The sequence below is a fragment of the Hyla sarda genome, unplaced genomic scaffold, assembly GCF_029499605.1.
Source record: "Hyla sarda isolate aHylSar1 unplaced genomic scaffold, aHylSar1.hap1 scaffold_836, whole genome shotgun sequence".
NCBI classification, from domain to species: Eukaryota; Metazoa; Chordata; class Amphibia; order Anura; family Hylidae; genus Hyla; species Hyla sarda.
This window is the reverse complement of record NW_026610863.1, coordinates 59,572-73,458: the sequence shown is the minus strand read 5'-3', so window position 1 is coordinate 73,458 and position 13,887 is coordinate 59,572. Positions and strand designations below refer to the sequence as shown.

The 13,887-nt window shown below is 48.5% G+C and overlaps 2 protein-coding genes across 5 annotated transcripts in view; one reads left to right on the top strand and one right to left on the bottom strand.

The window, feature by feature from the left end:
* LOC130347378 (carbonic anhydrase 4-like) overlaps positions 1–8,228 on the top strand; it is a gene marked incomplete at its 5' end in the record, with an annotated part of 83,676 nt that extends 75,448 nt beyond the window's left edge. The window contains 3 exon segments of the mRNA XM_056554657.1: positions 6,076–6,165; positions 6,355–6,579; positions 7,787–8,228. Coding sequence (XP_056410632.1) covers positions 6,076–6,165; positions 6,355–6,579; positions 7,787–8,050 — 579 coding nt within the window. The 3' untranslated portion in view covers positions 8,051–8,228.
* Positions 8,229–8,299: 71 nt separating this feature from the next.
* Positions 8,300–13,887, bottom strand: part of RNF25 (ring finger protein 25) — a 61,461-nt gene continuing 55,873 nt past the window's right edge. For 2 of the 4 annotated variants that reach the window (XM_056554653.1, XM_056554656.1), the window contains 5 exons: positions 12,991–13,089; positions 12,588–12,674; positions 12,374–12,508; positions 10,353–10,829; positions 8,300–8,766 (listed from right to left, as the gene is read on the bottom strand). In XM_056554653.1, the coding sequence (XP_056410628.1) occupies positions 8,422–8,766; positions 10,353–10,829; positions 12,374–12,508; positions 12,588–12,674; positions 12,991–13,089 (1,143 nt within the window). In that variant the 3' untranslated portion in view covers positions 8,300–8,421. The remainder of the gene's footprint in view (positions 8,767–10,352; positions 10,830–12,373; positions 12,509–12,587; positions 12,675–12,990; positions 13,090–13,887) is intronic. The other 2 variants (XM_056554655.1, XM_056554654.1) reach the window with 2 other exon arrangements.

The window sequence follows — 13,887 nt, the reverse complement described above, 5'->3', positions numbered from 1 at the left end:
TTTACCATCAGTCATGGCATTAATTGCCGTTAGAAGCACCTTGAGTGTGTTGGATTTTAGACCCTTGTCATGGCCTGCTTGCAGAAATTGGAGTACGGAAGATAGGGATAGCTGTAAACTTGCTTGAGACAGCCATGACTGGAACTTTTTCCATAATCTGGAATAAGTGAAATTTGTTGAAGATTTTCTGGATGCCAGTAATGTCTTAACGACCTCGTCGGATAGCCCCAGTTGCCTCAACCTCTGCCCTTCAGGAACCATGCTGTTAGCTGTAGACATCCCGGCTGTGGATGGTGAAATCCTTTCTGAAGGAGCAGGTCCGGAACAACTGGTAGTTTCCAGAAATTCTCTTCTGAACGCTGTAATAGGAGAGAGAACCAGGCTCGACATGGCCAGAATGGCATTATCAGAATGACTGATGGAGATTCCAGAAGAATTTTCCCTAGCACCTTGGGCAACACTGGTAGTGGTGGGTAGATATAAAGAAATCTGTTCCTCCATGGTAACGAGAATGTATTGAGCACATCTGGACAATCCTGTCTCCTGAGAGAACCGAAAGCTTCCAATTTGCAATTTTCTCGTGTCGCCATGAGGTCCAACTCTGGAACTCCCCATTTGTCTGTAATCATATCCAAATATTTTTGGTTCAATGACCACTCTGTTGCTTGTAGGGTCTCTTGACTGAGAAGATCCGCTTGTTGATTGTGATCCCCTTTTATGTGTACTGCTCGCAGGTCTGAAACCGTGCCTTCTGCCCACTGCATGATCTTCGCACAGAGACGTTGGAGTGCTTGACAACGCGTACCGCCCTGCTTGTTGATATTGCAGACAGACAATGCGACCGTGGCCTTCTATAAGACCGATTTTCCTCGCACAAAGGGAGCGAAGTTGAGGAGGCCTAGCTGGATTGCCTTCAACTCTCTGAAGTTTGATGACTTCTTCGCCACACTGGGTGCCTACCGGCCTTGGATCCATGACTCCCCTGAATGGGCACCCCACCCTATGGCAGAGGCATCTGTGGTGGTGATTACCTGATGGTAACTGAGAAAACTTTTCCCCTTCTCCAAATTGGATGTGGTTGTCCACCATAGCAATTTCCTCCGTACCTCTAGGGATATCTTCATCCGTGAGTCCAATGACCGAAGATGCAAACTGGCCGAAATAATCTCTGCTTGTAGGTCTCTGAAATGGGCTTTTGCCCATGGGACCGCTTCTATCGCCGCTGTTAACAGGCTCATAGCTTTCCTGACTGACACAACTGGTATATGGTAAAGACTTTGGATAGCTGTCCTGATCTGAGAAATCTTCAGCGCTGGGAGGAAAATTTTCATCTGATGCAGATCTATGATCATCCCTAGAAACTTTTGGGTGTTTAAGAGAAACCCCACTCTTGTTAGCAACTGTTTGCATGTCTGAACGTGAACGTGCAATATTTATGGTGTGCTGGCTATGACAAGCCAATCGTCCAGATATGGGACGAATCTTATGCCTTGAAGGCGTAGGGCCGCAACCAGAACAATAACGACCTTGGTAAATATCCTCGGTGCAAGTGATATACCAAAAGGTAATGCTCGGAATTGGAAATGCAACACATTCTTTCCTGATTTTACTGCGACCCTTAGGAACCTTCTGAATTCTTGTCTGATCGGAATGTGCAAATACGCATCTTTTCAGTCTAGCGAAGCCATTACTTCTCCGGACCGGACTAAACTGTAGACGGATCTTATGGTCTCCATTTTGAATTTTGTCTTTATAAGAAGATTTTTGTTTAGGAATCTGAGATCTATTATTAACCTCCATTTCTGATCTGGCTTTGGCACCGCAAACAGTCTGGAGTACACTCCTTGAAATTTTTCTTCTTCTGGTACTGGTTCTAAGGCCTCCTTGGCCAGAAACTCTGCTAGTAAGGGAAGGACTCTCTTATCCTTGTCTGTCTTGATAAAAAATCTGTCTCTTGGAGGATGGCGAAACTCTAGAGCATACCCTGCTCGTACAATGTTTAATACCCAGGCATCTGTGGTGACTTCTTCCCATCTTCTTATGAATCTTGACAGCCTTTCCCCCACAAGAATCACACCCCTGGCGTCAGAAATCCGGCTTCTGACTGGTTGGACCCGTTGTTTTTTTTTTATTTCCCTTGGCCTGGAACCTTGGACGATATGTTCTGACTTTTCTTGAAATAGTTTCCTCAGAAAATTACCTTTTCCTTTCCGAGTCCATGGCCCCCTGAATGGTTTGTGAAAAGAATTGCAGTAATACTAGAACTTGTTTTCTTTCAAGACCTTGTCTAATTGTCTACCAATCAGCTGGCCAGGTTCGTATGGGAAAGCACAAAAATGTGTCGTCGTAAAATTATCACCGGACCAAGGTCTCAGCCAGACCACACTCCGGACTGAATTGGCCACCGCCATAGATTTGGACGCGATTTTTACTACATCCAGCGAGAAATCGCACAAGAACTCGGCTGCTGCTTTAAGTGAGAACAGATGATCTTTAACTCGGCGATTTTTTTTCTCTTTCAGGTCACTAGACAACTGGCTTAGCCATAACCTAACAGCTTTTGAGACTGGTACAGTAGACAATGCTGCTTTATTTAAAGCGGCCATACTACCATGAACCCATTTTAAAAGGGTTTCCGCCTTTTTATCAATCACGTCTTTTAGCAAAACCGACTCATCTGAAGGGAAAAAAGCAGTCTTAGATACCCTGGTCACCGCTTGATTCACTTTGCCAGGTAATTCCCATTCTTCGGATACAGAGGGATCCAACCTATACATTTTTCTAAATCTGGATCCCATGTCTGAATGCTTGTCTGGTCTTTTCCATTCTTTTTCCATTATATTTTGTAACACCTGGTGACCCGGTAAGACAGTGGATTTTCTTTTTGGAAAATAGAACAGGCTTTCCTTATTTTTTACTGACTTTTCATGTTTTCCTGTTTCAATACTCCTTTTCAACTTTTTTATTAACTTCTCTGCCCCTTCTGTTTTAAACAGGTAGTAATCCTCTGACACTTCATCAGAGTCTGAATCGGATGAGGAGGAAGCATAAGAAGAGGAACTGGAGGTGGAAGAACCCTTTTCATACAACTTCTTCTTCTTCTTGTAGGATGGACCGGCAGAACTCTCAGAAGAGGAAGATAAAATCTTTTTATGTTTAGATGTTCTAGCTTTTTTAGGCTCAGACTCAGATGAAGAGGAGGATGAGAAGATCTTATCCTTTTAACATGCCGTTTTTTAGACACCGCATTAGGAACCGCCATGTGTTTCCGCATCCATGAAAAAAAGCTTCTAGCTTCATCCTCAAACTCCGCCTTATCAGGCGGGGAACACTCTATACATAAATTAGATGGCCAATTCTCATGCAACAGTTGCAGACAGCTAATGCATCTCTTCACTTTATTCTCCATGTCTGCTGAATTAGACCTCTAATAGCAGAAATCACAGTTGTCAAATGGAAATTCATCTGGTAATGGTTCATCACAGGAACAACAGCATCTATGTTTGCTTTTGCTCCTTTTCTTCCTGCCAATTTCAGACATCTGAAAAAAGACAGGCTGAGAAGAGAGCCTTAAAACTTGTAAAATTTAAGAGTTATACATTAACCCTTTGGAATAATGAAGTTTTACCTTAGTACAGCAAGAGCTCGGCTGCCCAGCACAAGATGCGGCCGAGCAGCACGAGCTCCTGCAATAAATAACATAGTGCCGGCCCCCCCTGTAGAGCCTGGACCGCTTTTCTTCCACTACAGTAAATTTCCTGGACACTAACGTTATCATCACAGGACACCAACTGCATACAGATATTTACATAAAACAAACGGATTACAACTCAACATTAAGGTTCGACAGTAATCACCCATAAACGTATCATTAGTGACAACCAACACATAAACCGGGCATTGGACACAATGACACGAAATTTCATTAAAAGAGGTTACCCTAAACATTTGATAAACAATTGTAGATCAAAAGTATCAAGTATGGAGAGACAGGAGCTACTCAAGAACCGGGGACCCAAGCCCGGGAAGAGGGTGGCCTTTGTCTCCACATACTCAGAGACATCACAGAAAATAACTAGTATATTGAGAAAACACTGGCACATTCTTAGTGAGGGACATGATTGTATTGCCGAATTTGATAATCCCCCCCCTGATGTCATACAGGAGGGGTTGTAATCTCAGGGATAAACTTGTAAAGAGTGGCATAGCTCAGGTTAAATCTTCACAAACTTATTTTCTTGGAGTTAACAAAGGTTCTTTTCCGTGCCGCTCTTGCATCAATTGTTCATATATGCATAAGGGTAATGAGTTTATACATCCAAAGACAGGAAAGAAGTACAAGTTAAGGAATTATGTTACATGTACAACAGATCACGTGGTATATGTCCTTTGGTGTCCCTGCCAGCTACTATATGTGGGGGAGACTACCCTAGATGCCAAAACAAGGATTAACCAGCATAGGTACACTATACGTAAAGGACGCACCGATTTACCAGTACCTAAACATTTTCTTGAAGCGGGACACACTGAGAAGGAACTAAAATTTATGTTATTGGATCATATCACCAGACCCAAAAGGGGAGGTAACCAACAAGCTATTCTTAAAAAAAGAGAACTATGGTGGATCTACGAACTTAATTCATTAAGGCCACATGGGCTGAACGTAGACTTTAAGATCACCCATGACATATGTAACGCATAGATCCTGTTACATTGACTCTGTGATAAGATGAATATTTTTCTGTGTAAAATAATTTTTTGTAAATTATAATTTTAATATTCTCTATATTTTATATTGCTGCAGGTCGGAGGACACGGGCAACACCTATTATGGAATAGACGACAGATGTGCAATTTTAATTTTTTCTGGAGGAGGACCAACAGCTACGGCTTGAGGCTACATCTATTCACTTTTGCCACAACATATTATGGAATAGGTTCACTTCTCCGGAATCTTGTTTTGTGCACCCTGTTGCCAAGGGTAACCGCCGATTTCGGTGGGACCAATGGCGGACAGGTAAGGGTTAACAGGGCGGTCTACGGGATCCGTGACAACCCTGTCTGACCTCTGTGCTAGAAGAACAGGTGGAGACTGCTGTGATCCTTTGCCCTATACGAAGATGGCTGTGGAGAAATGAGATGCTTCAGAGCGCCTGCGCAGGCAGAAGCTTACATGTAACCCAGCAACAATCAGCTGAAACAGTTGTAGCGACGCCCCTTCCGCCTTCAGAGCGAATGCTGACAGGGTCAGCGTCTCGGATGCCATTACACATGGCCTTTGTTTACCTGCCGTCTTCTGCACCAACCCGGTGAGTGCCCGTGTCCCCACCCAGGCAATTAGGATCACGTATATGCACATGGACACTTTTATGTCGTATCTATTTTTATAATGCATTAGACAGTTTTTAACTGTACGGCACTTTAGCGTCCCGAAGTGGGAGGCCTTATTACTACACCTATTGTATATAAATCACTGTTTTTTTTATGTTTGATGTACTGTTTTCACTTTATTGTTGTAATATGACGTCACTAATTGACTGGCCCTGTGTGGCCATATGTACTCAGAAGTTTGCTCATTGTATTGCTTGATAATGGCTAGGTGAGCTAGCCAAAACGTCGCCACCTTCACGCTTGTGTGAATAAAGACCTAACCTTTTTTGCATTTTAAGGGAGTGCGGTTGCCTTTCGTATATATATATATATATATATATATATATATATATATATATATATAATGACCAGTGTCATATATCTGCAGCCATCTCTCTCTCTCTCTCTATATATATATATATAACCAGTATGATATATCTGCAGCCATCTCTCTCTCTCTCTCTCTCTCTCTATATATATATATCTATATCTATATATATATATATATATATAACCAGTGTGATATATCTGCAGCCATCTCTCTCTCTATATATATATATATAACCAGTATATCTGCAGCCATCTCTCTCTCTCTATCTATATATATATATATATAACCAGTGTGATATATCTGCAGTCCTCTCTATATTTTGGCAGTGACGCCCCCTACAGGTTTCTGCACTTAGTCGTCTTTGTTTCCTATAGATGCACATTGTCCACACAAAGGGAGGAATGAACCTTTCACAAGCCAAACAAGACCCCAGTGGAATTGCAGTTCTGGCATTCTTCATTGATGTAAGTAATGCTGCCCGAATTATCCAGACCTTCCCTCAATCATGCTGCACTATCATTCATATAAGATAGGGATAAGTATAAGGCTATCCTTCATATAAGCTAGCCATATGATGAGACAAGGGACTATCCTTAGTATCCACAATATGGGGCAGGCTAGATTAATGGTTCTCTCTCTCACTTTTATTCCAGGTGGCAGACCCCACTAATCGATCCCAGCTGGGGGTTCTCTCGGATCAGCTGGATGGGCTGTCAGCTGGTAAATTGTTGAATGTGAGCGTCTCGCTGGCTGATCTCCTGGGGGACGTCAATCTCAAAATGTATTACCGCTATATGGGCTCGCTCACCACCCCCACCTGTGATCAGGTCGTGCTCTGGACCGTCTTCAAGACTCCAATAACCGTCCCCTCCAAAGTTGTGAGTATGACCACCAGAAACTGAGACAACTGTTTGTTGGGGTTTGAAATACAAATGGGGATCCTGTTGCGGGGGGGGGGTATAGGTATGATGTATAGGTAATGTGGTGGGGGGGTATGTGGGGGGGGGGGTAATGTGTAAAAGTAACAACTAAGTGACTCGGTGTCAAAAACATGAACATTTAGGTCCATGGCAAGGAAACTCCCCAGATCTCAATCCCATGGACCTGTAGTCAATCCTCAAAAAGTGGGTGAACAAACAAGACCCCAGAAGGGGCGCGGTCATAGGAACGGATCCTATAGAGTAGTGATGGTGAACCTTTTTGAGCCTGAGTGCCCAAACCGTAATGCATGCCAATTTTTTTTTTCCCTCAAAGTGCCAGCACTGCAATTAAATCAGAATACTGAGGTTTAAGTTTAGAAAAAAACAACTTAGGTAGGGAGTATGTTCCCCCCACATTACGTAGGCAGTATGTTCCCCCCACATTACGTAGGCAGTATGTTCCCCCACATTGGATTGTAGTTCCCCCACATTAGGTTGGCAGAAAATTATATCAGCACGATAGGGAGGACTTCAGGAGACTAGGAGGGCTTTGGTAATATCAAGTCTTGTGTATTTGTCAATAAGAGCTTTTCTTTCTTCTTTTTAATGTAAGAAATGTTAATTGTTCTTCAGTAATTATAGAAACATCTGACCAAAAGATCTGACAAAATGTGTGAAACCCAAAGTTTGTCATTCTCAAAACATCTGGCCATGATTGTACATTTATTCTGAGCCGAACAGTTGGCACTCTTCTTCGGGGTTGTCCTACAGTCGTTTGTTTTCCTCAGGAGACGTCTTCTCCAGGGTTCTCCTACAGTCGTTGGTTTTCCTCGGGAGACATCTTCTCCGGGGTTCTCCTACAGTCGTTGGTTTTCCTCAGGAGACGTCTTCTCCAGGGTTCTCCTGCAGTCATTGGTTTTCCTCAGGAGACATCTTCCCCGGAGTTCTCCTATAGTCGTTGGTTTTCCTCAGGCGACGTCTTCTCTGGGGTTCTCCTACAGTCGTTGGTTTTCCTTGGGAGACGTCTTCTACAGGGTTCTCCTGCAGTCATTGGTTTTCCTCAGGAAACTTCTTCTCTGGGGTTCTCCTATAGTCGTTTGTTCTCTTTGGGAGACATCACGGCTCTCTCAATCATTGTCAATAAAGTATTCTGTTTCTCTTTCAGGTAAGCGCATTCTCATCTGCTGTAAAAACAAACGTGACAGGAAATTTGGAAACTCTGCAGAACAATTTCCGTCCCCCGCAGTCTCTTAATGGGCGCAGTGTGCAGGCCTCATTCTCTAGATCAGCAGCTCTGTCTCCTAATAGCACCGCAGCATCGTCTATGACCGGCAGCTCCAGTGCCACGCTCGGCTCCAGTGCCATGCTCAGCTCCAGTGCCACGCTCTCTACCCTCATGTTACTGCAGCTTTTTCTGACAAGATGGTGACCACATAAGCAGACGCCATTCAGCCTAATATGTCCCCCACTGACTCCCATGGTCACGGGCCACCTCCACCTCATTATTTCCTATGGATGTTTGTATATAAAAGAAGAACCCTGGAGATGACTGCACTGCATATTCTAAATCCAGACCGTCGCCATAGACCAATAAATCTGTATATTCATGCTGCCTGCTCCTGTGTTTTGTGTTGCTCAATGTACTTCATCCCCCTCATAACATAATAACACCATCATGAGTAGACAGGTCACCATCACCACACTTCTCTTGGGGAAGCCTGTGACTCTGCACATACATTCATCCGTCACCTTACACCCCGCAGAGGCCATTACACTTTATTCAATCATTTATAACATGTGTTAGAGATCAGGCGTTCTCCCCGGAGGGGCCAGGACTGTCCCATTGCTGTTTCGTACCATTGCCCTCCCTCTGGCTGTGGTATCGTCGTCTTCTCTGCAGACTCTACGGGCACCTGGCCGCCTCCTGCCACGAGCTGCCCATCCTCTGCTACCTTGCCAGGGCTGGCAATTAGTGTGGTCACTGCTAAGGGGTCTGTTTCCACACCGATGTGTCCACCCGTCTACCTGAGGCTTGAAGACGAGGGGCGGCAGATCAGGGCCTGGCCTGGGTTCTGCACCAGTGTCGGTCTGGTCAGCACCAGGGAGTCGGTCAGCCTGGAGCTCTAGATCTTCACGGGCAGGAATCTAGATATGAGACACAGAATGAACATTAGATGCAGCAGGAGGAGGTAACAGCGACATAAACTTCAGGTTCACACATTTTTTTTTAGATCTTTCAGTCTGATGTTTCTAGAATTACTGAAGAACAATTATAAAAATTTATAAAAAGTATGAAAAAAACTTTTATTGACAAACACAAGTTTATGGAAAGACTCAATATCTCCAGCACTTACCCTTCTTCTCCAAAACTTCTGGGTCCATCCTGACCGCCCCTTCTTACCCCATCTCTGTATGTCCTCCTGATTTTTGAAGAGTGACCTCAGGTTCTCACAGATTCAGATCTGGGACATGGTCTCCATCATGGTAGATAAAGTCTTATCCGTCACCATATTGCTCCTGGATGGTTGGAGGATGGTTAGATCTTCTTTATTCATGTTCTTAGGCAGAATAGGGAGTAAGCCCACACCATACATGGAGGTCTCAGAAGGCTTCACTGTCAAATAACACAGGATTCATCGTGGTGTCACCTTCTCTTCTCCAGACAATCATTCTTCCAGTAGTCCCAATTTGAAGGCTTCATCAGAGGAAATCCCTTTACCCCAGTCCCTTGGTATCTAATCCCTGCACAATGTCTGTGTCCTAAAAACATTTCTAGGAAAGAATAGGCTTCCTTGTTGCCCTTCTTGACACCAGGGGGCTTCAAGAAGCTTCTCCTCACTGTACAGATGACACCTGCCAGCTGCCATTCCTGGGCTCTCCGTGGGTGCATAGTCCGTCCCAGGGCTAAATCCTTTTCAGGAGATGTGCTAACACTTACAGGGATCTAACTATCCTCCAGAAGTAACGTTTCCAACCATCCAGGAGCGATGTGGTGGTGAACACGATGGGACCATGGCACAAGGCAGTAATCATAACTAACCGGCTCGGTGAACATTTTAGGTCCATGGCCAGAAAACTCCCTGATTTCAATCCCATTGACAACCTGTGGTCAATCCTTAAAAGGGGTATTCCTCCCATGGACATCTTATCCCCTATCTAAAGGGAGGGGGGGGGGGGGGGGGAGCTCGTTACCAGGACCCCCCCATGATCTCCATGCAGCCCCCGACATTCTGTGCCGGGTTCTGCTCCAGTCTTGAAAACGTCAGTTTCCAGGACTGGAGACGTGGCGTTACATCACATCTCCAGTCCTGGAAACTCAGAGGTTTGGAACAGCACCTGGCACAGAATGTCAGGCGCTCCGCGGAGATCGTGGGGGCAGGAACCCTGCGATCAGACATCTTATCCCCCATCCTTTGGAGAGATTAAGCAAAAACCAATTGCCTTTTAAAAATGAAAGCAGCGATCTGATTGGTGGCCATGGTCAAAGCTTCCTCTGCACAGGTTTAGACAGATCTCCCCCTTGAGCCTTTACATAAACTGAAAGATCTATGGATATTGAGGAACATTTATAACATTTCTTTAGATGGTTAATAGTGGCAGCCACACACTGACCATACACTGGTCCCAACACGCTTCTCCTGAAATCCTCAGTGTTGCTGTGACTCCGCACATACATTCACCCATCACCTCATTTAATCATTTATAATGTGTTAGAGATCAGGCGTTCCCACCGAAATGGCCAGGACTGTCTCATTGCTGTTTCGTACCATCGCCCTCCCTCTGGCTGTGGTGTGGTCGTCTTCTCTCCAGACTCTACGGGCACCTGGCCGGCGCCTGCCACGAGCTGCCCATCCTCTGCTACTTCGCCAGGGCTGCTGGCCATTGGGGTGGTGACTGCTGAGGGGTCTGTTTCCACACAGATGTGTCCACCTGTCTACCTGAGGCTTGGAGATGAAGGGCGGCAGATCAGGGTCCAGCCTGGGCTCGGTCCCAGGGTGGGTCTGCTCGGCCGAGGCAGGGTGGGTCTGCTCGGCACCAGGGTGGGTCTGCTCGGCACCAGGGTGGGTCTGCTCGGCCGAGGCAGGGTGGGTCTGCTCGGTCCCAGGGTGGGTCTGCTCGGCACCAGGGTGGGTCTGCTCGGCACCAGGGTGGGTCTGCTCGGCCGAGGCAGGGTGGGTCTGTTGAGCTGCGTGATCACTGGCAGGAGTCTGGATAGGAGACACAGAATAGACATCAGACATTGATGAACGAGATACGGCAGAATTCACACCATGAGTTGTATTTCCAAAGCCCTGAAAAATCGAGAAACTGTCAAAGGGACATGCTGAAGTATCCATGCTCGGACAAGTGCACACTCAGATAGTGACATGCAGATGTATCATACCATTATTACCCTGGTCCTGTAATCCCCCCCGATACCTTATTATCCTGGTCCTGTCAATTCCCCCCCCCCCCCGATACCTTATTATCCTGGTCCTGTCATTCCCCCCCCCCCAATACCTTATTATCCTGGTCCTGTAATCTCCCCCCCCCCCCCCCCCCCGGTACCATTATTATCCTGGTCCAGTAATCCCCCCCCAATACCTTATTATCCTGGTCCTGTCATTTCCCCCCCCCAATACCTTATTATCCTGGTCCTGTAATTCCCCCCCACCCCCCGATACCATTATTATCCTGGTCCTGTAATCCCCCCCCCCCCCCCATACCATTATTATCCTGGTCCTGTAATCCCCCCCGATACCTTATTATCCTGGTCCTGTCATTCCCCCCCCCCCCCCCCCCCGATACCTTATTATCCTGGTCCTGTAATCCCCCCCGATACCTTATTATCCTGGTCCTGTCATTCCCCCCCCCCCCCCCCCCCCCGATACCTTATTATCCTGGTCCTGTAATCCCCCCCCCCCCCCCGATACCTTATTATCCTGGTCCTGTAATCCCCCCCCCCCCCCCGATACCATTATTATCCTGGTCCTGTAATCCCCCCCCCCATACCATTATTATCCTGGTCCTGTAATCCCCCCCTCATACCATTATTATCCTGGAATCTCCCCCCCCCCCCCCCCCCCCCCGATACCATTATTATCAGGGTCCTGTAATCCCCCCCCCCCCCCCCATACCATTATTATCCTGGTCCTGTAATCCCCCCCGATACCTTATTATCCTGGTCCTGTCATTCCCCCCCCCCCCCCCCCCGATACCTTATTATCCTGGTCCTGTAATCCCCCCCGATACCTTATTATCCTGGTCCTGTCATTCCCCCCCCCCCCCCCCGATACCTTATTATCCTGGTCCTGTAATCCCCCCCCCCCCCCCCCGATACCTTATTATCCTGGTCCTGTAATCCCCCCCCCCCCCCCGATACCATTATTATCCTGGTCCTGTAATCCCCCCCCCCATACCATTATTATCCTGGTCCTGTAATCCCCCCCTCATACCATTATTATCCTGGAATCTCCCCCCCCCCCCCCCCCGATACCATTATTATCCGGTCCTGTAATCCCCTATATTATGCGGTGTGCAGCCTCCAGTTCGGTTCCGATCCTGTAATCCCCCCCATACCATTATTATCCTGGTCCTGTAATCCCCCCCCCCCATACCATTATTATCCTGGTCCTGTAATCCCCCCCCCCCCCCCCATACCATTATTATCCTGGTCCTGTAAGTCTCCCCCCCCCCCGATACCATTATTATCCGGTCCTGTAATCCCCTATATTATGTGGTGTGCAGCCTCCGGTTCGGTCCCAGTCCTCACCTCCTGGATACTGATGAAGAAGCGATTCTTCTCGGCCTCCAGGTCGATTATTCCTCCTTTCGCTCGCTGGCGCTCATAAACCTGACGCAATTCTTTATCTCTCTGTAACGTGAGCGAGTCTGGAACAAACAGCTCCTAGGGATGAAACACCAACCCAATGAGCCGCTGGGACTATATAAAGGGGGTAATTCAGGAATAATCGGGGGCCTCCTACCTCCGGCTGCTGTGGGGGGGCGGCGGCCTGAAGCTTCTTAAAGTCAAAGTTAAGACCTTCACGACAAACAGGACATTCAACAGGTTCCTGCAAGAAGATTCACTGAATGAGACTGAAGGCAGAAAAGTGCGGGGTCAGGATATAACCCCCCCCCCCCCCCCCCGCCCCCCCGGAGGCCCAGACGCCAGAGCCCCCCTCCCCCAACGCCAGAACCCCCCCCCCGATGCCAGAGCCCCCACCCCCGACGCCAGAGCCCCCTCCCCATGCCAGAGCCCCCAACGCCAGAACCCCCCCCCGATGCCAGAGCCCCCGACGCCAGAGCCCCCACCCCCGACGCCAGAGCCCCCACCCCCGACGCCAGAGCCCCCTCCACTCCCCGCTGCAGATACCAGAGCCCACTCACCTCCCTGCCGCTGGACTCCAGGCAGTGCTGGACATAGCGGCCCAGACAGTACGAGTGAAAGTGATGGAAACACTGCGTCTTAGTCAGACCATCGTCCTCCTACGGGAAATGTCAGATTAAAAGAGTAACAGACCTGCCATATGCATAGCCTCCCCGCAGTAGGGCCCCCTGCCATATGCACAGCCTCCCCGCAGTAGGGCCCCCTGCCATATGCACAGCCTCCCCGCAGTAGGGCCCCCTGCCATATGCACAGCCTCCCCGCAGTAGGGCCCCCTGCCATATGCACAGCCTCCCCGCAGTAGGGCCCCCTGCCATATGCACAGCCTCCCCGCAGTAGGGCCCCCTGCCATATGCACAGCCTCCCCGCAGTAGGGCCCCCTGCCATATGCACAGCCTCCCCGCAGTAGGGCCCCCTGCCATATGCACAGCCTCCCCGCAGTAGGGCCCCCTGCCATATGCACAGCCTCCCCGCAGTAGGGCCCCCTGCCATATGCACAGCCTCCCCGCAGTAGGGCCCCCTGCCATATGCACAGCCTCCCCGCAGGAGGGCCCCCTGCCATATGCACAGCCTCCCCGCAGGAGGGCCCCCTGCCATATGCACAGCCTCCCCGCAGGAGGGCCCCCTGCCATATGCACAGCCTCCCCACAGTAGGGCCCCCTGCCATATGCACAGCCTCCCCGCAGGAGGGCCCCCTGCCATATGCACAGCCTCCCCGCAGTAGGGCCCCCTGCCATATGCATAGCCTCCCCGCAGGAGGGCCCCCTGCCATATGCACAGCCTCCCCACAGTAGGGCCCCCTGCCATATGTACAGCCTCCCCGCAGTAGGGCCCCCTGCCATATGCACAGCCTCCCCGCAGGAGGGCCCCCTGCCGTATGCACAGCCTCCCCGCAGGAG